Source organism: Olea europaea, unplaced genomic scaffold, assembly GCF_002742605.1.
Source record: "Olea europaea var. sylvestris unplaced genomic scaffold, O_europaea_v1 scaffold936, whole genome shotgun sequence".
Classification (NCBI taxonomy): domain Eukaryota; kingdom Viridiplantae; phylum Streptophyta; class Magnoliopsida; order Lamiales; family Oleaceae; genus Olea; species Olea europaea.
Window position 1 is genome coordinate 118,412 of NW_019267851.1, and position 24,424 is coordinate 142,835.

The 24,424-nt window shown below is 38.0% G+C and overlaps 2 protein-coding genes and 1 pseudogene across 5 annotated transcripts in view; 2 read left to right on the forward strand and 1 right to left on the reverse strand.

Moving 5' to 3' along the window:
• Positions 1-6: 6 nt before the first annotated feature.
• Positions 7-11,307, reverse strand: LOC111392501 (GTPase Der). The gene is made up of 7 exons (XM_023017860.1): positions 10,915-11,307; positions 3,946-4,013; positions 3,359-3,442; positions 2,884-3,177; positions 2,113-2,252; positions 853-940; positions 7-577 (listed from the first exon to the last, which is right to left on the reverse strand). Exons 1-7 carry the CDS (start codon positions 11,258-11,260, stop codon positions 368-370), a joined length of 1,230 nt encoding a protein of 409 aa, XP_022873628.1. The 5' UTR covers positions 11,261-11,307; the 3' UTR covers positions 7-367.
• Positions 11,308-12,957: 1,650 nt separating this feature from the next.
• LOC111392518 lies at positions 12,958-20,286 on the forward strand (annotated as a pseudogene).
• Positions 20,287-22,366: 2,080 nt separating this feature from the next.
• Positions 22,367-24,424, forward strand: part of LOC111392507 (armadillo repeat-containing protein 8-like) — a 15,899-nt gene continuing 13,841 nt past the window's right edge. For 3 of the 4 annotated variants that reach the window (XM_023017868.1, XM_023017870.1, XM_023017871.1), the window contains exons 1-2: positions 22,367-22,589; positions 23,038-23,412. In XM_023017868.1, coding sequence (XP_022873636.1) covers positions 23,038-23,412 — 375 coding nt within the window. In that variant the 5' untranslated portion in view covers positions 22,367-22,589. Of the gene's footprint in view, positions 22,965-23,037; positions 23,413-24,424 lie in introns of all 4 variants that reach the window. The other variant, XM_023017869.1, reaches the window with a different exon arrangement.

Genomic DNA, 24,424 nt, shown 5'->3' on the forward strand with positions numbered 1-24,424 from the left:
AACAAGATCACTAATGCATAGATGTGCCTTATCAATTCTACTCCATCAGGGAGAGAATTAACATGAGCATTTTAGAAAATTTCCGTTGCAGGGTCATATTAAAATTCTTCCTCTTCCCTCTTGGCACAAATTCCAGAACAACCTTTCTCCTCCCTTGCAACTTAAAACTGGTAGGTTCTTCCATTTGTATTACAACTTACCATTCAAATACTACAAAGTAAATCATTAATACATTTGAATAAAAAAAATAAAAAAAGCAGAAAGAAGTGTTGAATTATAAAATCAATAATTGAGTATGTAAATTTAGCCAATCAGAAAGAAGTGTTGAATCGTTCAAATACTAATGTTTGCAAGTGATTCTATCATGTTAGAAAAGGAAGGCAGCAGTCATATAACTCACCTGACCATCTGACCCAGAAAATTCAGTATCTATGGCATCACGTGTTGTTCCACTAACTGGACTGACTATTGTTCTGTCCTCTCCAACCAAAGCATTCAGAATACTACTTTTACCAACATTTGGCCGGCCAACAATCGCAATTGCAGGAACATAATCTTCTTCTTCATTGTTTTCTGTCTATAGAAGTATAAATAAGTTCATTGACTTGCTTTTCCTTTATTAATTTAAGTTCAATGAAATTTTTAAATCATATTGAAGATGAATCCATCAGAATAAACATTTAAAGAAATACATTTTACATTTAAAAAGAAAAGCTAGAGAGATGTTGCACTCAATGAAAAGTATGTCAAATATAAGCATATTGGTTGTTCCACTAATTGCACAAGAAAGTAAAAATATTTTATAAATAGGAACGAACCAGCATCTTTTCCCATTGCAAAGGAAACATATACCTCAATTTTTTCTAGTTGTGAGCAAACAAGATCAAGAAGCTCTCCAGTTCCACTCCCAGATATAGCAGATATAGAAAGTGGTGAATACCTAGTTGACCAAGCAAACAAGTAATAACTATCAATAACACGAAGAAATAATTCAAAAATCCAGATTCTGTGTCGATAAAAACCAATTTTCCATGCTGTTAGATGTAAGAATGGCATTATAGTTTCAAAAGCATGGGACAAGGAGTTAAACTGTAATACAGCTGTATGAGGAGAGATGTGATGGACAGGAAAAGCTGTAAATGGCAGCATATCTGAAATTATTGTTTTTCATTCGTCACCTAGATCAATGACCATGGATCAATAATGGATCTTAATGCTATTCTAAACCAATCATTGTCGAAAAAGATGGAAAATGAAACCTATATTAGCTGTCTTTCAACATAATAAGACAGTATGGAAAAGAAAAAGATTAAAAGAAATATTATTGTATTCTATGAGAGGCTACAAAAATTACATGATTATGTTCCTGGGCATTGCTTTCTGTAATTTATGTGTAACACGTTAGTACCACCTTGTATCTTTGCCCAATTATCATTGTTATGTTTTATTTTCTGTTTATAAGAAACAATTCTTGCATTCTCCAACAATAAAGGTATAAATCTCAAAACATAAACCAGCGAGGTGAAAGCATCAAAACCTAGATCTAAAAACTGCTTCACAACCAGACGTGACTAGAACATGGAAAGCTTGCAGATGATAGGTAAGTCTGAGAAACTATTGAAATTTCTTACTCATGAGAAGCCAAGAGATATTCCAAGGACAAGCTGTGCTTCCCCCCCTTTTTTAATTGGAAAGCTAGAAGCTATTTTGCATTTCCATTACTTAGATACTATTTGAGCCCCATTTTTTGGGGAAACGTGTTTTGGAATAGTGATTTTTGGAGACTGTGTGGTTAAAAAATAGGAAAAGGTTTTGAGTTTACGTGTAAAATTATTTTATGAAAAAATGTGTGGTTGAAAATGAATTTGCAGAAAAATGGGGCCCAAACAGGGGCTTAATATTCTCTCTTTTATGTTTCTGCTTCCTTTATTCTTTCACCTGTATTTCTTTGAGGAATACAATGAGGAAGAGAATGATGCCAGATAATTTAAACATCTGATAATGAAAATTGGAGCCTCCAAGTCTGTGATGTTCATATCGTGAATACCACCTATTCATGAGCAAGGTTGACATGAAGGATGAGTTCCTGCAGAGAGAAGAAATTTAACTCACCCCAAAGACCAGAATTCTGAAGCTTGCATTACTCCTTTACGAGGAGATTCGCACTTGTTGACAGCAAGAATAATACATTTGTGTGAATAGTTTTTCCGTAACCAATCTCCGATTTCCATGTCAGACGCAGTTAAACCTGCCTGTTTTGAGTTGGTTAATTCATATGTCCACAATAAATAAGAATTACACACGAATAAAAATGGGATCACCATATAATGATATCCGGAAATAAAGATAGGTAAACTATTTACCCATTGCTTTGAGCCCATCATCTTTTCAAACTTATACACTACATAATAAAACCCTTGAAATTAGCTTATAAGCAAGCTACCATCCTCGTTCCATATTAAAATCCTCTCTCTCAATTCGCATGCACAAGAAACCCACTTTTTAGCAACTCTCACTGTTAGAATAACCATCTTATTGTTTTTCTTCTTTTTATTTTTAAATACGCTAGTAATTCAGGCCTACGTGTTAAAAGAAGGGGCAGCATACACATTAACAATTTCTACTACTCAACTATTCCATGGATACATTCTACCTGACGTCAGTTAGAAAAAACTATTCTCCTCAGTTAATCCAGAAAGCATCTAATTTCTTTAAGGTCTCATTTAAAAGTATAATGATATGAGATTCACACAAAGAAAGTGAATCCTGATACATCTTCAAAGGGCAATTTTTTTAATAATTTTGAGCTAGGCTGCATAACTAAAATAAGTAGATAGATGCACAAGGTTATCAAAGAAACAGCAGCTCAATGAATGATCCTACCTGACCATCAACAAGGAATATGATGACAGATGACTCTTCTACAGCCATTGTAGCTTGTTTCTCAATCATCGAAGGCATCCTGGCAACAGCAGCCTCCCTGGAGGCAAGGGGAATCCCCTCCATGCCAATGGTTGTAGAGACAGCCAATTCTTCCATCACATTGGTCTGTGACTTAGAAATAGTTAGAACACCTCCAGTATCCACTACCATGAATTCGTAGTCTCCCCAAAATGATCTACCATACAAACGATCCCTTGTCACACCAGGTTCATCTACCACAATGGCTCTGTTCCCCTGCAAAGAGATCAGCTGAGCAAATTAAGCTTTGCTTTTAAAAATACAAGACAGATAATAAACAAAAATCTGAATGAAAGAGAAGTTGAAGTATCTAATCATATTCTCGGGAAAGAAAGCAAATGTACATATGAGTTAGAGTTAGGACAAACCAATTGTATCTAAGAAGAATGCCACATACCCCAACAAGACGATTGAACAGTGCTGATTTACCAACATTTGGCCTTCCGACAATTGCAACCCTTGGAAGAAGATGATCTGGAACCTGCAGATAAATTTAATTGACAAGAATATGTAAGCAAAATCTATGATGATGCACTGAGCAAAGATAATATCCTAGCATTCGATAAACTTGGAGTCTATAATAGGCATTGACATGTTCAATTGAGACAGAATAATCCTATTCTGTCTCTGATTCTAATAATCATGTATTATCTTATTAATAATGAAGCTTCCTTTATTGTGATGATCAGGTGAAGAATAAGGAAACCAAAAAAGGTGACATGATGCATGGACCCAAGGGCCTTGGAATTATATAAACCACTTGAATTCTATAAGAATGCATTGTGCAGCATATTTTTACATTCGCACTCACAGTATTCTAATCAAGTGCATATGCATTTTGTGCAAACTTCACTGACTGAACACATGCTCTCCTTCTCAATCTCCCTCTCTCTTGACTTTTCATTAAATAGAGAAAACAGATGAAATAGATGTGGAAGGCCTTAATAAAACATATATAACTACTGAGACAAGAATTTCACTGACATTGTAAGTGGTATTATTTCTCCTCTTCTGCTTCCCACGAGTGTCCTTTTGACTGGAAGTCTCATCTTCTGAAGCATCAGAGCAATAATATGTGAAATATCAACATTGACAGACAATGGACAAAAACTAAACACCAAACGAGAAACTTCAATAAGAATTTTCCTACTTGAAATGCAACTTGCCCTTCAATATTACTCAATTTAATTTTGCACTCTTCGTACTGGTACACGCATATTTTTGAAATCCTTCAACTGCTAGCAACTTGTCCACAAAATAGTTAAATTGTGAAGGGGTTAATGTCAATATCTACATACAATAAGCTTGAGTCACTAGGTACAAATTATTTTTAGGTTTTTGAGTCCAATTCACGACTGGCAGCCCAACAGTAACTGATCTGATAACCGATGCTGCATTGTCCACTGATATTTTAAACCAGGACCCTACCCTCATGCATTTAGTTATTCTAGTTGTATACAAGAGGATTTAATTTATTATTGGATCATTGCATTGTAAAAGAATTTAACAAGGAGAAAGTGACACTGGGTATTCAAAAATTGCCTGCCCTTCTCTCCCATGATTTTAAATTATCAGCACTAAGAATATTGAAAAGTCCAGAAAGAATCAAAAGTCATTTTCCAATTTATGGCTTGTCTATAGAGTATTATGTTTCCTCATGGTTTATTTAATAGTAAAGAGAATAACAATATACATGTTAGTTTTTCATTTCTTTCCGTTCTCTAGCAATAACCTTGAGGCTCCAATTCTTTAGGAGGGGTTCCCCTTTATGTCTGAAACTATGTCCTGATTACTGATGAATTAAATTTCTTATACATTTCATTTCTGTCTCAACCATTTAGCTCCAAGTGTACTCTCCTCAGGCCCCTGGATGCAAATATTTCATAATTAATGTATCTACAGATGTATGCATACAAAAATTTACACATTTACAAAATGCATGCATATGAGAAGGTGCATTCATTTTGTTTCTAATGCTCATTCCACAACAAATGTAAGTTAATCACAGAACCAAAGTGAATTATCACTCCATCCAAACCAATGGGCAGCCATTGAAACACAACTTATGAAAAATCAGCATCTGTGACACGCCCCTAGTTCAAATGTACAAGGAAACTTGACGTGGCGAAAATATTATAGGGAAGATGAACAATTACAAATTGAGAAAATTCTCAAGGAAGATTTTATTGAATTCAACTACTGCCTCTAAGGGCTTACAACTGATTAAATAGAAGAAAAACTTAGGAGAATCCGGAAAATAAAATAAAGATATTTTTTTCCAAAAATGGAAAATATATGAGATGATTACTAAGATGGAAAATACTTATCTTCAGGATCATCCTCCAACAAACGGAATCTAAATCCGAATTTCATGGAAAGAGATATTGCAAAAATGAAAATTACCATAAATAGCAAAAACGATTAAACAAGGGCCTAAACGATGAATTTTGCCCGAAATTGGCCTTGCGTCAGGGCCGAAGGCTCTAAGTTTTATTCCTTGGCTCGACGCCAATCAAATTAGACTAGCGATTTGCCAAAAACAAGCAAACCCAAAGTCATCATGAAATCATTTGCCCCTTTTTGCCAACTTTTGCCTTGTGATGGTCCCATTTTGCCATGAACTATAATTCCTTATGCACTTCATCATTCTCCCCAGGGTGAGAAAAATTCGCCCTCGAATTTGACGGGAAAGGAGTTTCATCATCATCATCGGAATTATCACCATGAAATGGCACCAATTCGGAGGTACGAATATGGCTGGACAGCTTTAAACGGTAAGCATTCGGATTGATCTTTTCAATGACCTCCAATGGACCAATCTTCTTCGCAGAAAGCTTGTTGTATTCATGAGCAAGAACACGATCCTTTGTTAACACTGCCCAAACAAAGTCACCTACCTCAAACTCAACATGTCGGCGTTTGAGATCTGCAGCACGCTTATACTCAGCGACAGCAGCCTGCAACTGATCATGAGCCTGTGAATGAACCTGCTGCAGTTGTTGAATAAAGTCTTCAGCCTTACCATGCATTTTAACAGAAGTAGAAACTGGAACCAGATCAAGAGGACCACGAGGAACAAGGCCATACACCACTTGGAACGGACTAAAACCTGTACTTCGGTTAACAGCATGATTGTGAGCGAATTCTGCTTGACACAACTTCTGATCCCAAGACTTGATGTGATCACCAACTAAACAACGTAGTAAATCACCTAAGGAACGGTTAACAACCTCTGTTTGACCATCTGTTTGAGCGTGATATGCACTGTTGAAGTCCAGCCGTGTATTCACAAAGCGCCATAGGCTGCGCCAGAAGTGGCTGAGGAAACGAATATCCCGATCGGACACAATAGATGTAGGCAGTCCATGAAGGCGATAAACTTTACGAAAATACAGTAAGGCTACATTGACAGCATCTGTAGTCTTCTTGCAGGGGATGAAATGTACCATTTTTGAAAACCGATCAACCACTACGGAGATTGAATCAAAACCACGCTGGGTCCTGGAAAGTCCCACAACGAAATCCATGCTCACATCTGTCCAAGGCTGGGTTGGGATAGATAGGGGCATATACAAGCCCGCATTGGTCGCCTTGCCCTTGGCCAAGCGACAAACCCGATAACGCTCCACAAACTTGTTGACATCTTTGCGCAATGATGGCCAAAAGTAAGAAGCAGCAACAAGCTGCAATGTTCGGTCACGACCCACATGGCCCTCATTATGCAACTCTTGAAAGATCTTTAACCTCAAACTGCCCTTTGAAACACACAACCGATTGCCATGAAAAAGAAAACCATCAACCCATGTAAACTCCGACTGCACACCCTCCTGCAACTTCTGGACAACATGGGAAAAGTATGGCTCAGTAGCATATAAGTCACACAACCTGTAAAAACTTGGAACCTCCACTCGCATTTCTATAAGGAGCGTTTGGCGCCTACTCAACGCATCCACAATTTTGTTAAAGACACCTGCCTTGTGCTTGATCACAAAAATAAACTGTTGTAGATAAGCAATCCAAGAGGCATGTCGAGCAGAAATCTTATCCTGAGTACCAAGGTGTTTAAGGGCATAATGATCTATATACAAAATGAACTCCTTATGGAACAAATAGTGACGCTAATGTTGAACAGCCTGGACTATTGCATAGAACTCCACATCATAAGTACTATACTGAGACTTCGAGCCAGAAAGCTTCTCACTGAAATATGCAACAGGGCGGTTGTTCTGACTCAGCACACCACCAATACCCACTTTCGAAACATCACAATGCAGCTCAAATGGTTGGGTAAAGTCAGGCAACACCAAAACTGGAGCAGTAGTCAACTTCTGCTTAATCAATTGGAAAGACGACTCTGCCTCGTGAGTCCACTGAAACCTACCATCCTTCATGCAATCTGTAATTGGTGCCATGATGCTACTGAAATGCGGTATGAACCTGCGATAGAAGGAAGCAAGGCCATGAAAACTCCGCACCTCAGTGACAGTCTTGGGCTGTGGCCACTGACTTATCGCCTCTACCTTAGATGTATCAACTGCTAACCCCACCTTCGACACCACATAACCCAGGAACACCACACTATCAGTGAGAAAGGAACACTTCTTCACTGCAGCATAGAATTTATCCCTGCGAAGAACTGAAAGAACTTCCCGAAGGTGCCGAACATGTTCATCATCGTTAGCACTATAAATTAAAATATCATCAAAGTAGACCACAACAAATTTACCGATGAATGGGCGAAGAGCCTGATTCATAACCCGCATAAATGTACTGGGCGCATTTGAGAGGCCGAAGGGCATGACTAACCACTCATACAATCCTTCCCTCGTCTTAAATGCGGTCTTCCACTCATCCCCACGTCTAATCCGAATCTGATGGTACCCACTCTTTAAATCAAGCTTGCTAAACACACAAGCACCGGTAAGCTGATCCAACAAGTCATCTAGGCGAGGAATAGGAAAGCGGTAACGCATCGTAATCTTATTGATTGCCCTACTATCCACGCACATGTGCCATGTGCCATGTGCCGTCCTTCTTCGGTGTGAGAAGAGTAGGAACAGCACAAGGACTAAGACTCTCCCTGATGTGTCCTTTTGCCAGAAGCTCCTCAACTTGCCTGCGCAACTCTTCATGCTCAGTGGGGCTCATTCTATAATGCGCTCGGTTAGGTAGGGCAGCTCCAGGCACCAAGTCAATCTGATGTTGAATATCCTGCAGTGGTGGTAGTCCATCAGGCAGCTCTTCTGGGAAAACTTCATGAAACTCCTTTAGCAATGACTGAACTGCGAGAGGGACTTCATGCTCACTGTCAACCGACTTTCCAATCAGCACATACACTACCCCAGACTCCTTCATCTCGAACTTCTTTCTGGTCAGTAAATTGGCATTGTTCCCAACTGTCTGTACTGAACCCTTATTCGGTAGTAACACAATTTTCTTTCCCCCAAACAGAAAGCTGTACGTGTTGGTATATCCATCATGCAGTGAATGCCTGTCAAACTGCCACGGCCTCCCTAATAGTAAATGACATGCATCCATCTCTACTACATCACATAAGACCTGATCCTTATAGGTAGGTCCGATGGAGAAGCTGATTCTAGCACATTGAGATACTTCTATGTCATTGCCTCTTTTCAGCAAGGCTAATTTATAAGGTTTGGAATGTTTCTCAGTCTGCAAACCCAGCTTCTTAACGACCTCCTCAGCCACCACATTCTCACAACTACCAGAATCAATAACAAATTTGCACACCTTCCCTCTAACAGTACATGTTGATTGAAAGATATTATTACGCAACCAATCAGTGTTATTCTCCAAAGGAGTCAGGAAACTCCTCCTCACCACCAGTACCTGACCCACATCACCAACCACAAACTCTTCCTCTTCTGTTGCTTCTTCTTCGCCCTCACCGTCCAATACAGGCGGACCTTTATAATCGCCATTTCCCTCATCAACAAAGAGTCCCCTGCGCGGATTCTTTGGGCACTCAGACTGCCTGTGGCCTGTAACTCCGCATCCAAAACAACGAATACCAACCCCAGGACGTGTTGGTTGTTGGGTAGGATTTGTTCTAGGAGGACCAGATTGAGCAGGATTACCAGGACATGCCACTTGATGTTGTGGATTACTAGAAGAACTCCCTGCAATGAAAGGACTAGTAGTTTTTCTGGACTGTTGCTTCTCTATCTGTATTGCCCTCTAATGTGCTTTAGAAACTGTCACAAGATCAAACATATTGAGAGTATCCTGTATTTGGGGACGAAGACCACCCACGTACCGTGACACCAACTGCTCCTCCGTCTCCATCATCTCGTTTTTCGTAATCAACATATAAAAATCCGTGGTATAGTCACTAACCATTTTCCCACCTTGACGCAGATTCTGTAGTTGTTGGTACATGATCCACACATAATTGTAAGGCATAAATTGTTTCTTCATATGTTTCTTCAATTTGTCCCACGATGCAAGCTTAGGTTTCCCCAACCTGGATCTTGTCACCTTAGTCTGCTGCCACCACGCCGCTGCTCGCCCACGAAGCCTCGTTGCAACGAGAGGCACACATGTATCAGCAGGAACCTCTTTAAACTCCAAGACCTCCTCCACTGCAGTCACCCAATCCAAGAATTCCTCTGGACTCAACCCACCATGAAATTCTGGAATATCCACCTTAAATCCTGATTCTCAACGTCGGTTGTCCTCCTGACCACCCCTTCTCCGGTGAACTGGCAGATCCAATGGTTGTTCAAGCGGTGCAAACGGATTCTCATCATCGGAATCCCCAAGCTGTTGGCCTGTAGGCGCAGGCTGCTGCGGCATAAGCGCAGCGACCTGCCGTGTCAGCAATTCCACTTGTTGACGTAGTTGTGCAACTTCATCACGTCTATGTACCTCCTCTACCGGGGCATCACGAGCTTCAGGACGTCTCCTTGGCGGCATGTTGAAGGAACGATTTCGGCTCTGATACTAACTGACGTAACGAAAATATTATAGGGAAGATGAACAATCACAAATTGAGAAAATTCTCAAGGAAGATTTTATTGAATTCAAGAACTACTGCCTCTAAGGGCTTACAACTGATTAAATAGAAGAAAAATCTAGGAAAATCTGGAAAATAAAATAAAATAAAATAAAGATATTTTTTTCCAAAAATGAAAAATATGAGATAATTACTAAGATGGAAAATACTTATCTTCAGGATCATCCTCCAACAAACGGAATCTAAATCCAAATTTCATGGAAAGAGATATTGCAAAAATGAAAATTACCATAAATAGCAAAAACGATTAAACGAGGGCCTAAACGATGGATTTTGCCCGAAATTGGCCTTGCGTCAGGGCCGAATGCGCTGAGTTTTATTCCTTGGCTCGACTCCAATCAAATTAGACTAGCAATTTGCCAAAAACGAGCAAACCCAAAATCATCATGAAATCATTTGCCCCTTTTTGCCAACTTTTGCCTTGTGATGGTCCCATTTTGCCATGAACTCTAATCCCTTGTGCACTTTATCAAAACTGATGGAAGCAATGCAAGTGCTGACAAACCCAGCTTATTCTTCCTGTTTTGCTAGTTATTAGTTTCGTGTACTGTTAATTAGTACTAGGGAGATTACATTTCTTCTAATGCCTGTACAAGAAGAATACAGACATGTTGCAATCAGCAAATTCTGTTATTGTTTCTTCAAATCCAATTCCACTACAGTCTCAAGAAAATTGACCTACGGTGCATTAATGCTTCCATCCAAATCAAGGTCATCTTTAGAAGCACAGGCTACTCGAAAATGCCAATGCTGCATTGCGTGTATCAATGCTCAAACCTTGCTCTGGCATTACCATACCTAATCTTAGGTAACAAGGGACTAATAGTTTTTCCATTTATGAAGCTTTAATTTTGGCAGTTTTGGGCATACACATAATTAAGAAATGTAGAGCGAGCGAGAGAGATTGAGAAGTAAACCGATTTTCAATTGGTGAGACAAGGAATCTGAATAGTCCTTCACAGCTTGTTGGGCTTGGCGTTCAAACTCTTCAAAATTAATCTTCTCCTCCTCCTCGGACGAATCGCATTCAAGCTCGTACTCTTCTTCATTTACGTTTATTTCTGCTAACAATAATTCTTCATTTTCTTTGTCGGAAGAGAACTGGGTGGCAGCCGGCGGAGAAAGAAATCGACACCGAATATTAAGGTGGCAGAGGCGGGGCTTGGAGAAAGAGAACCCCGTTGGAGAAGGGAAACACTTGGGGATTGGAGAGAACAAAGGAAAAATTGAGGTGCAAAGGTCCAGTGATGACATTTGCTTCATTCTGTGTGTGGAATTTTCAGTGGAAGAAACAGGGTTTATCCTTTTCCTTTATGGAGGAAGAAATTTTTTTTTAAAATAAGAATAATGCCACGTGGATATGCTTTTGAATTTTGGAAAGCAATTACGCTACAGTGCCCGAGTTTTTTTTGATAGAGGGAGTGACTTACTCTCACAATAGTTGATGCCCCCACTTTTTTTTGAACTTTTTTATTCACGTCAGTTCTATGATATATGAGAGAATGTTAACTATTCGAGCAAAAAAATATAATTTAAGTAGCAAAATTCTTTGGAAAAAGCCTCAAGTACAGTAATTCCTTACCAAATTCATCCAGATGACGTGGCAAAATCTAATTCGCCTGTTTTTGTATTTTTTTCATCTTCCAATAATTACATATCATGTATTGTCGGTCAAAGTTTTTGTTAAAATTTTCTGTATAGCATTATTGTTGAATTTTTGTGCACCATGTGCACGTTAGAGACCTCCATCTAGGGGTGGGCGCTGGTCGGTTCGGTTCGATTCTCTTTAGAATCGAACCGAACCAAAATTTTCGGTTATCTAGTAAACGGAACCGTCGGGTCCAAATATAATTATGGAACCGTTCGGGTTCGGTTCCATTCGGTTCAGTTCCGTTCCGTTCGGTTCTATACTATAATTAAATTTTTTAACATTTATAACAACATTATATAAATACAACTAATGATACATTCAATGGTTTTGGAATGCCATAAACTAGTAGACTACCTTGTTCAAATGATCGCTACGGTCAAAGTTTCGGTCGGCGGAGGTCGCAACTTCGATCGGAGGTCACAACATCGGCCGACGATTGTATAGATTTTGAAATGTCAGCGAGGCTGCGAGAGTGAGTGCGAGAGTCGAGACAACGTTATGTACTTTAGTGTATGTGTTTATAGTTATTTGGTGGATTGGATCTTATTGGTCTAAGAAATGAAACAATAAAAAGGGTAATGGGGCCAAAAATTAAAAAATTAGAAATGAAACAAATTATTGGGCCAAAAATTTGGATTTAGAAATTGTTAATTTGTTTAGAAAAAATTAAAATTAAAATAATTTGATTTACTCAATATAAAAAAATTAGAAAGATTCGGTTCTTATTCGGTTCTTCGATTCTTGGTCTAGAACCGAGAACCAAATCGTACCCGTCGGTTCTCAATTCAGATACCCGTTCGGGTATTTAATTTGATAAGAATCGTTGGGTTCGGTTCAGTTCGATTCGGGAAATTTGCCCAGCCCTACCTCCATCTCCTGTAAAAGTCAAAAAATAGTTGCAAATGCCAGGTGGCGACGAAGTTTTCGAAGCCAAGGAAGCTAGATCCGACCTGGGCCCCCTCACATACACTATTTTCAAAATCCATATAGACCGTCAGATCAAAATCAAACCGTTCGAATTTGCTCTCCTCACTTACCGTCATTTCCAATTCAAAAGTCAAATCTTCATGCCATAAAAAGGATGGCGTCTTTAGCCCTCACTTCCTCCCCAAAGCACTACTTCCGGCCAATCTCCTTCGCTAGACCTCGCATTCCTACTTTGAAATCTATCCCCTTTGTTAAATTTGTCGTTAAAAATAGCAGTATTAACTCTCCAAAACCCCTTAACTACCCACAATGAAGAGATCATATTCAACCCATTATTAAAAAAACAACATTCTTACTTCCTTCATCGAAAGGGGAGCCGATCATGACTGCCTTTGTCTTCGCGGCTTCTGCTTCGCCACTGTCGAAGCAATCGAGGAAAGAAGAATCATGCTTACTGTACAAATATTTTTGACAATATTGTTGATAAAATGCCACGACACACTGTTAATGGATAGTTTAAAAAATAAATTTCTCTTTCAGTCCAACACTTTTTTCCCAGATACCAACATTGTCAACAATATTGTAAGAAAACATTGTACAGATGACATTTCTCCATCTATGCTTCTAACAGCCATGGCTGCGAATCCATTGGCGCGAACTTGACTTTAAACACGATAAATCAGACTATATGATGGATGGATTGGGCTAAGGCTGCAATTATTCCAAGACTAGTATCATTGATTGTGGTTCCATTGCTGTTGTATGTAATTTATCCACCCCTGGTGAAGAGAAGCCTTGATGCACCCAAGGCTTCATTCAGATTTTTAGACACCGCTTCATTCAGATTTTTGTCTAATATCGCGTTTAAAATTTTGTTGTGTTGGGCGTTATTAGACATTCTCAATCCCAAAAGCTAGCTCAAAAGGTAAGACTTTCCCACACATTTATAAACTAATCATCAGCTCTTTCCACAATCGATGTGAGACAATTTCAACAATCTCCCCTCACACATCGGGCCTTGCGGTGACCAAATCCCGTCTCCCCCTCACACAATCTCGCATCTTCTTTGACAATTGGGTCTGAGATTTGTTGATAACTTGGACTCTGATACCAGTTTTGAGTGATATTGGATCTTTTTAGCTTTAAAAGCTAACTCAAGAGGTAGACTTTCCCTCATACTGGTAAATTGACCACCAACTCCTTCCACAGTTGATATGGGACAACCTCAACATGTTGTTCTATCCATTTTTCTTTCAATTTTGGTGCTAGCATACTGCCAAGATTAAAATAGAGGAAATTAGATGGGGTGGGGTCACTTTTAGATATAGAGAGTGAATTGTGTCCACCAATTATTATCTTGTAAAAATAATGTCCAACATTTGTAATTTTTCTCAAATATACCCTTTTACGTCTTCCTTTTTGCATTAGTTTTAAACCGTCTAGGAATTCTCATCAAATGCCGAGTGAACTTAGACATGCTCTCCCTTTCTTTTTGTAAAATTTCAAACAATATAGGCATCTCGTCAAATTAGGAAAAGTTTACAGGAGTTTCTACTCCACGTAGACACTCTAGTCTGCCTTTTCAACTTTGCCAAGATTTATTTGCCTGGGGAAATTTTAGTAAAAGGGCAGTCATTTGCTTGACTGAATGACCATATTTTAATAAAAAATTCGGTGGGAGACAAATTTCATTTTGACTGGAAAAAATTATACACTAGTCAGAAATTTTTTCCATTAATACATGTCTGGTAGAGTGTGATTGGACTCTGATTATCATCATCATCATCATTATTATTATTAGTTATCAGACTATTTATTGGTTTAATATGGAGGGGATTGTGTTATTTTCGGATCATAGAACTTTTACAAAAATCTGAATCTTGAAAGTTTTTTCCCTTTTAAAATAATTGAGACCACTTGATTTAAATTCAGTAGTGGATCGCACCCCCAAAAGAAGACCAATCATGAATACTTTTGACACTAAACATAGGATATTGTGTTCTCAATGACTGCTAATTGAAAATATGATGATGCTTGAGATTCACCTTATGTTGCTAAAACACTCAGAAGAGTTATTTCTTGAAATACTAATTGGTGCTTGCCTGTTGCCTAGTTCTGTTCCTTACTAACGACGAAACATTTAATTAAAGTTAGTTAAAGAAGTGTTTTGTAGCTGCAAACTTGGTGGCATAACATGCTATATCTAGAATGATTTATCATACAGTCACCCTTCTGGGCATACCTATATGTAAAGATGCATGCATTTACATATTGCTTTGCCTGATCTTGTGCTTATTTCAGCAGTTCCTGGTTCTCTTTCAAAATCTTGCTTTTGGTCTTCATAAAGTTGAGGCAACTCTGCATCTTCTTGGAGAATTTTGATCTAATTGAATTTTCCACCTTGTTGCCAATTTTTAACTTTGGCATGAGCTTTTGTTGATTGTAGAAAATGTTTCTGGTACTACCAACTATAACCTTGATTTTTTTTTTTCAAATAAAAAAAAACGAAATCCTGCTTGCAAGTTTATTATTTTTTCTGTTGGGAAGGTGGGGAATTTGATTTGAACAACATACCTTGGTCTGCTAAATGGATGAATGATGTTTAGATATCTTTATTTATGACAATTTCACGTGTGAATATTGTGACATCCACAAAAAAAGTGAGATGAATTTAGTTTTACATTGAAACGTAGAACATGCATTATGCAATCGCATTTCATCGTCTAAAGTCAAATCTTGTGAAAAATTAATATCAGCTGAAACCTTCGTCTATTCTCTTTATGTCTTTCGTCCATTTGTGATCCTTCAAATCTGAATTGTATTTTCCTTGTACAATATAGATATGCCTTCTCTACTTCTCCTGTGTAGTTGATAGTCGTTATCAAATTTCCAGGCTACCACATTGCATACATTCTGCACAAAGTTTTATAACGAAGTGTGAAACTAGGTTGATGCTTGATGATCCTTGATATCCTTGGAGTTACTGCATTTGCCTTGTAGCCATAACCGTGTTATGGATCCCTGAAGTTATTTAAATTCATCAACTATCTTTTCTAGGTTTTAATTAATTGATTTTTTGATCCCTGAAGTCTCACTTGATGCATCGATCTGCCATGTAGGTCAAGCACGAGTAACAGCAATGTATTTAGTAGTGTCCAAGTCTTAACTCTGATCCTTCAATCCGCTACTCGAGGAAAACTGAAGCTTACAATTGGAATATAGTTATATATTACCCTTTGAATGAGAAAATGTTTACATGGTGAAGAAAAAAAAAGGTTTTCTATTCCCGAAACTTAAATTAGGAGATAGAAGTACCTGCAATGTGCGCATCATTTTATTGTAAGGGAAATGAAGCGATTTTCAGACTAACTCTTCTTCTTTTGCATCTGTTCACTGTTGGGACCGATTGACCAATAATGCAGGAATTGAGATTTAATGAATTTCACTTGTTGTAATTGAAGTATTGAACAAGATCACAAATAACCCAAGAACAAGATTAAAGTAAGTAAAAGAAATAAAAGAACTGGTAGAGGAACGATGTTATTTTATTCCATCAATGAAAGGAGAGAATTACAACTGGACAACAATAATGCTTCGACAATACTGAAAGAGGAGCCTTGTATTTATAGTATAAAATCTAGCCCTAAAAGAGTCTTAAAAAAGGTAAGAAATCTAATGCAATTTAGACTCCTATTTGAGTCACACTTCTAACAATCTCCACCTTGACTCAAATTCTGGTGCAACGAACGAAACTCCAAAATTTCTCCACCTTGAGAAATAATCCGTCTGCATTAGAATGAACTGACCAATCTCTTCAACGCAATAACCAAACTCTCCACGATAACACGTTCCCCCTCCCGGCGTCCATAAGCGACACCTGAACCCAAACCCGGGTTCCCAAAATTCCTCTTGAAATTGACAATCACTGGACAGGGTCAAAGCACACCCTGTAGCAGAAACCACACCAAATGCACAATCAGAATGTCTCTTGCCAATATTGTCACCTTCAATGATTTCTAAAGCATTACAGACATCTCCAAAACTGTACCTACGCTCCATGAGTCCATTGGCATTACAAGAACACAGTGTACTCGCTAAAATTGGTGGCAAAGCGGAATCACCAACACTCCCTTGAGCAAAGTTCTTAACTGACTCAGAGCCAAACTCTAGAGGTACTGTACCAAATTGAATGTCCACCACGGTACTGAACTTGTCCAAATGTCTCTGAACTGCGCTCCCCTGCAAGATGTACAACTGGGATTTCCTCCGCCCCTCCAGTACAACCCGGATACCCCTTCGAACCTTCAAGACTCCACCTCCACCAGAAAATTTGTACCCTTTTTCATCCAAAGTACTCAGTGATATGAGATTCTTTGTTAAGTCTGGAACATGATGAACCTAATGAAGTGTCCTCACTGTTTCATCTTGTAGCCTCAATCTGACTCGACCTATTCCTGCAACCCGGTAAGATTGGTTGTTTCCCATGACAACTTCACCTTGCTTCACCGTCTCATATGTTTGAAATAAGGCCCTATTGGGACACATATGATACGAACAAGCAGAATCCAGAATCCACTCCTCAGGTTTGGATTCCCCGTCAGATACAGCCAACATCACATCTCCATCATCACAAAAAATTTCAGCAATATTAGTCTCGTTCGAATTACCTGATTGCCCTGCACGATTTGCATGTAAATCACCTTTACCTTGCAACTTGTCGCAATCTTTCTTGATGTGTCCTTTCCTCTTGTAGTAATAACAATACACATTGCTGTACTTCACCTTCGATCTACCCCTCCGTCGATCACCATGAGTAACAAGAGCATTCCCACTCCTAGATGCAGGATCTCCAACCAACAAATCCATCTTCTCTTTTGAGAATAGGGCATCGTATACCTCCTCAATGGATAACGTGTCACGACTATACAGAATAGTGTCACGAAATGATGAAAAAAAATTGGGTAGCGAACACAACAGGACCAAGGCTAGATCATCTTCATCATATTTTACCTCCAACGTCTCCAAATCTGCAACGATCTCCTTGAACACAGCAAGGTGGTCCTGCAGTGGCCCTCCTTCCTCCAAGCGATGAGAATACAACCTCTGCTTTAGAGTCATTTTGCTCGTCAAACTCTTTGTCATGCACAACTGCTCCAACTTGAGCCACAAAGCAGCCGCTGTCTTCTCCTTCAAAACATCTTAGAGCAAATTGTTTGGATAAATGAAGTTGGATTTGCGCTAAAGCCTTCCGATCCTTTCGTTGTTTCTCCTCCATAGACAAGTTTCTTGGCATCCTATCAAAACCCAGCAAAGCATCATCAAGATCCATCTGCGTCAACACAGCTCTCACCTTTACTTGCCACAGCGATAATCTTGTATTGCGATCCAATAGCAGAATTTCATACTTCAACGAATTCATCTCTGAAAAATCTCAATTAAATCAGGAAGAACTTGCAACCTGCAATAACCAAAATTGAAAACTACCGAACGTGCAAGGGGCAAAATAGTCCAGAACCACAATTTTGCCCAAAACTGAAACTGGATACCACCACAAGGTCCGTCTCATCGTCCGGAGAAAACTGCCTGAAGACACCGTCGTCGGAAAACGCCTCACGCGCCGCCACTCTCCTCGCCGGAGTTTCACCACCGGCGACTGGCCGGAAATGCGCCGGTGACCTGTGACCCTTTCTGGACCGTCTCTGTCTGTTGAGTCCATTGGTGGTGTTCTTTTCTCCAAACTCTTTTTGGTTTGACCAAAAAACGCAAAAACAGATCCGACAGAAAATAGAAAAATTGGACAGATTCGTTTTCTGATTTTTTCAGTAATTTTCTGACGATTTTCCGATCAATTTCAGGCCAAAAATCCACCAATAACCCCGCTCTGATACTACTTGTTGGTACCGATTGACCAATAATGCAGGAATTGAGATTTAATGAATTCCACTTGTTGTAATTGAAGTATTGAACAAGATCACAAATAACCCAAGAACAAGATTAAAGTAAGTAAAAGAAATATAAGAACTGACAGAGGAACGCTGTTATTTTATTCCATCAATGAAAGGAGAGAATTACAACTGGATAGCAATAATGTTTCGACAATACTGAAAGAGGAGCCTTGTATTTATAATATAAAATCTAGCCCTAAAAGAGTCCCAAAAAAAGTAAGAAATCTAATGCAATTTAGACTCCTATTTGAGTCACACTTCTAACATTCACGTGGCTTCATTTCCAGTAAAAGCATTTATTTTGACATTTTCTCATCTGCGCTATATTAGGTGGGGCTCTGGATTTTCGGAGGAGTCCTGAATGTGGATGCCGTTACTACTGCAATTTTCGGATTATCTGTCCTCCTTATCACTGGGGTTGTAACGTGAAAGGAGTGCTTAGCTGAGGCAGTTGCTTGGGACTCATTGCAATGGCTGGATATCTGAACAAATATGGTCTCATCTCCTGGTTTAGCCAAATCGTGGTTAAGGTTTGCTTCTGCATTCCATACCTTCTCTAAATTATTTGAAGTGCTGGTGCATTTCGAGTTTTCTATTATTTTGGTAAAGAAATATTGTGATCTTGACTCCCTTGTGTTTGTTACTGGCATAAAGACTTTCATGCTATATTAATAATGATTGCTCCATTAAAGGCCAACATGGCCATAAGGTAGATATAGTGGAAGTGTAATGATAATTGATGTCTCATCGTACTATAATGGATAAGATAAGAAATGAGAATGAGTGACATAGGACAATAAATCAAGGGGTCCACTGCCAACTAGAGACCGATGATGATCATGATGAATAATCTTACCCAATGAGATTATACACCACCAAGTAGATTTGGCACTAATTGAGAATAAATTAAGGGAAGGACGACTTAAGTGGTTGGGATTCCGGTAAAATGGGTTGGGAATATAGAGGTGGATCAAAATTAACATGGCATGAAGAAGTTGCTAAGAATTTGACTATATTGTCCTTCTAATCATTGCATCGAGTGATCAAATAAAGTGGACAAAAAGTATTCTTATAATTGACCGCTAATTCATTGGAATATGGTTAAAGTATATTGTTGTTTTTGTTGAGAAACTACTAAGTACTTATGGAGTTCCTCGTTTACCTCTATTGTATTAAAAGACATACAAGTGAGACAAAGTCCTGATTTTCGTAACTAATATGTCCTATGAACTTCGAGTTATTCACTTGAGACCTCAATATTACCTTTCTAAATCAATTTCATTGCGTTTTATATTAACTGTTTTCTTTTCTACCATAAACAAAGGAAAAGAGACCTCAGATGGCTGATCATTCCATTTCATGATTGTTAGTTTTACTTGTTTATTTCCTTTTTTGGCAGTTTATTGGCTGATTGGGTCTTTACGGCAGTTATCTTTCGGCATTCTTGTTCTTCTTTACTTCTTTTCTATTCTCACTATTTCTTTGTGAGTAGGGCTGCTCACATTGGTGCCATGTTTACAGCATTCTTATCCATAGCTAGTGCTCTGGGTACACCATCATACCCCGGAGCAATTGTTCTCTCCTTCCTTTCTAATCTTATGGGTGGCATCACCCATTATGGTATTGGACCAGCACCCGTGTTCTATAGCGCTGGCTATCTGCCGCTAGCGAAATGTTGGGGCTACGGATTCCTGATCTCCGTTGTCAATCTTATTATTTGGCTCGAAGTTGGAGGTGCCTGGTGGAAGTTTATTAGCTTGTGGTAGACGTCCGATTGGCCACAATTGGATTTAACTAAACAAAATATGGATACAATTCTCGATGATGAATTTTTCAAGAACTTGAAGTTGACATCTTCGTTGCAAAGAATAGCTCGGAATTGATGAAGAGTCTTCTTCTAGGTTGATCTCAATTGATCTCTAATTTTTGGTTTCTTATTTTGATCTAAATTTGGTCTTTACATAGAGGCTAAAATGATTTGAAAGTCGTGCCCATCAAATACCCAAAATACTGTTGAAGTAAGAAATAAAAACCAGATTTTTAATTCTCAGTAAGAGTAGGGGACACCCACTCGAAGCATTGGAGTGGACAGAGGGTAGCCAACAACCCCCCTTATTTTCACCAGGGACGATCGCCCTCTCCATCTTCTGCTCCCATTAAATTTGGTCCCCAGTTTGCTATTTCATTACAGTTTTAGTCCCTTAGCTCAAGTTCTCGTATGCTTTGGTCCTTCTATCTTTAAATTATCCCAATTAGGTAATTGCTTCCAAACTGATCCTTCATCTTCTAAAGCCATCCACTTTGGTCCTCCAAGTTAATCCTCTAGAATATTGAGAATGTTCAATTTGCTCTCCAAACTTCTCCAGATATTGAATTCAGTTCCTGAAATTGTGTATTCATCCAATTGACACTTTCATAGCTTTCAATCAAGTTTGAACTTCTCGATGTCTCTTCAATTGCATCATTTTATCTCCAATTATGCTCCAATCACCTGTTTTTTGCTCAATTCTCCTCCAAATCAAAGGTTTCATCTATGAAGGTATTTTATATAATCAATCAAGTATAAATATGCTCAATTTATTCATATTATGCAAGTTTGAAATCCTAAATAAACGTATAAAACTCACTCATCAATTGGATTGGAAGGGCGTCGACCATTGACAACATGATGTTTCCTTCGAGGGAAAAAAAAAGGATGGTTTAGAAGGTTCAAGGCTATCAGGCTTGGTCAAGAAATTAAAAATGTACTCACAATTCAATGCACGTAAATAATATTTAGTAGTTTTCGACAAAACTTTTGATAAAAATTTTGACAGATCTTGATATAAGTTGTTAGAATTTATACTCCACCCTTTCCATAAAGATATGCTTACTTTTCATTTTCGTCTGTTCCAAATTATAGGTCTTTTTTTTGTTGATAGTATAATTGATTTCTTAATTTTTTAATATAGTCATATTTAATGTGTATTGTTATTGACAAATATGAATTACTCATATTCAAACAATTACTCAATATAGGGATATATTAAAAAAATAAAAAATAAATGTATTTTCAACGATATTTAATTATATTTTTTTAATGTAAAAATAAAAATAAGCCTTATTTATGGGACAGAAGGAATAGTTGAAAAATTAATAAAGATTATAAATTCATTTAATGCATAATTAAAATTACAGTTTGACCAATTGAAATAATGAAATGCAAACATTTAGTTTGGTGCACTACATTCCAAAATCTCACCAATGCTTCACCTTAATTTGAACCTATTCATTTAAATGATTTGGATGCATGTATCACAAAAAGGATACTAAGATATTTAAATAAAATAAAATAAAAATACACAGCAAAATGATCGAATTTAAACAAAACCCGAATAATATAAATAATATGTTTAACATTGTTTTAGCCTAACGTAGCATCTAAAATTAGTATTTCACTCTGAAAAAAAATAAAATAAAAATAAATCATCAAAATACATCAAACACATAGGGATGACAATTGAACAAGTCGAGTCGACTCACCCCATAGACATTCGAGCTCGACTTGTGTCCAAAATCTTAGGATCATCTTGACCCTTTGGCTCATGGACCTCACAAGCTGAGGTGCCCACGACCCCAAAGGATCCGATTTGAATTATCCAAAAGTCTACTCATTTTTAAAAAAAAATAATTTAATAAAATAATTCAAACGAGCCTACTACTGAAAAAATGTGAGGTCGACTTAACCAATGACTCTTCTTGGAAAGAGCCCGAGCCGCTTACGGGCTGGATCTGATTGACACCCCTACAAATACATTTGATGAAAGAATAACTTAAAATCAATTTTTACTCTTCCAAACACAGATCTAAAACATTCACTTCTGTATACATCACTTTCCTACTTGTAAATGTTGCAGAATAGCATACTCAATGCTGTAACTCCCGAGGCGGCCCCACTATCCCCATCCCAACATAAACAAGGCCTCACCTAACCAGTTTGCGGCAGGGCTTTCGAATTTTACCTATTTTCTCAGTCGCATAGATAATCTCCATCCCCATTCTTCAATCGAGCCCCGTTACAGCCGAAAAAATGCCATCTTCTGCTTCATCAAGCCGCCAGAACCACGCGGAACAGTTGATTGCCCGCTTGAACTCCGTAGAAACTCCCCCCGAGTCCAAACTCCAGGACTTGCGGAATATGAAGAATCAAATAATCGGAAGCCGTACAAAAAAGCTCGATTATTTGAGCCTCGGAGCCGTGCCCTGCATCGTATCAATTTTATCCATCGTTGTAGCTTCCATGCACAGCGGAGGTGGCGGTGACGAGCTACTTGAGCTCATCGCGATTCAAGCTGCAGCAATAATCGGGAGCTTTGCATGCAGGTTGGAATCCGGTGTTGAGGCCGTTTTGGAAGCCGGAGCTTGTGCTTTTTTGATGATTCTCATTACTCATCAAAACGAGAAGGTAATTTTTTTTTTCTTTTTTTTTTGCCTGTATGTTTTTGGAAAAAATTGGTGATTTTAGTTCAGCCGAAAAAATGCCATCTTCTGCTTCATCAAGCCGCCAGAACCACGCGGAACAGTTGATTGCCCGCTTGAACTCCGTAGAAACTCCCCCCGAGTCCAAACTCCAGGACTTGCGGAATATGAAGAATCAAATAATCGGAAGCCGTACAAAAAAACTCGATTATTTGAGCCTCGGAGCCGTGCCCTGCATCGTATCAATTTTATCCATCGTTGTAGCTTCCATGCACAGCGGAGGTGGCGGTGACGAGCTACTTGAGCTCATCGCGATTCAAGCTGCAGCAATAATCGGGAGCTTTGCATGCAGGTTGGAATCCGGTGTTGAGGCCGTTTTGGAAGCCGGAGCTTGTGCTTTTTTGATGATTCTCATTACTCATCAAAACGAGAAGGTAAATTTTTTTTTTCCTTTTTTTCTTTGCCTGTATGTTTTTTGGAAAAAAAAATTGGTGATGTTAGTCGTGTTTAGTGCCTGATGGAGTTTCGGGCACCAGTTATGGGCCTTTTTTAAAGGATCGGTTTGAGTAATTGAGTGTTTATAAGTGAATCGATTTGGAGTGTATTTAGACGTAGCGATTATTAAAATAGTCCAATTCATATTTGGTAGTTTATTATTAATTGGTTGTGAAATTTTTTTAAAAGAACAAAATTGTGTGTGTGTTCAATTTATAATTTCCTGAACGAATTTTTTTTACTTATACATTAGTTATTTTTTCACTTAAAAGTTAATATGTAGTATAAAAAATAAATATTTAATTAGAATTAGAATTTTAAGGTGGTATCTTTCTTTCACTTATAAGTAAATTTCACATTTATAAGTTAATTTTGTAATTTTAAATAATTTTTACACATAAGTGAATTTTTTTTACTTATAAATAATTTTTTTATATTATATTAGTGAACTTTTGTCTTATTAGTACTAAATTTACTTTATAAATAATTTTTTACACAAAAATGAATTTTATCTTATAAATAATTTTTTACTTATAAGTAAATTTTTTAATTATAAAATAATTTTTTTGCATATAAATAATCTTTTTAGTTAATGTATTTTTACTTACATAATACTGTTGAGCAAAATATGTTGGTTGAAAATAATTATTTTATAAAGAGTAAAATTAGAAGAGAATTTAAGAAATGGTCAAAACCAATTGATTTGGTGGTTGAGAGAAACAGTCAAAATTATACTCCACCGATTTTGAGTGGTTTTTAAACTGTTCAAAACTGGTGCAAGAAAAAACTGGTAAGCACTTATCTCAACCCTTTGTAAATAATACCACATGAAACTGATCAAAACCAATGAAAAAATAACTCCCAAGCAGGCCTAGGTAATGAAACCCCGGCCTAATGCCCATTAAAGAGAGAATTTTTTGTTTGGGGGGGGGGGGGGGGGTTTTTGGAAAT

Bases quoted from the DNA above. Each gene is read 5' to 3' on its own strand.
- LOC111392501 (XM_023017860.1), bottom strand. From the start codon at position 11,260: ATGAAGCAAATGTCATCACTGGACCTTTGCACCTCAATTTTTCCTTTG. The intron at 3,443-3,945 runs GTCAGTGAAATT...ATTTATCTGCAG, and splicing joins GAAATAATACCACTTACAAT to GTTCCAGATCATCTTCTTCC. The intron at 578-852 runs GTATATGTTTCC...ATACTTCTATAG, and splicing joins CACAACTAGAAAAAATTGAG to ACAGAAAACAATGAAGAAGA.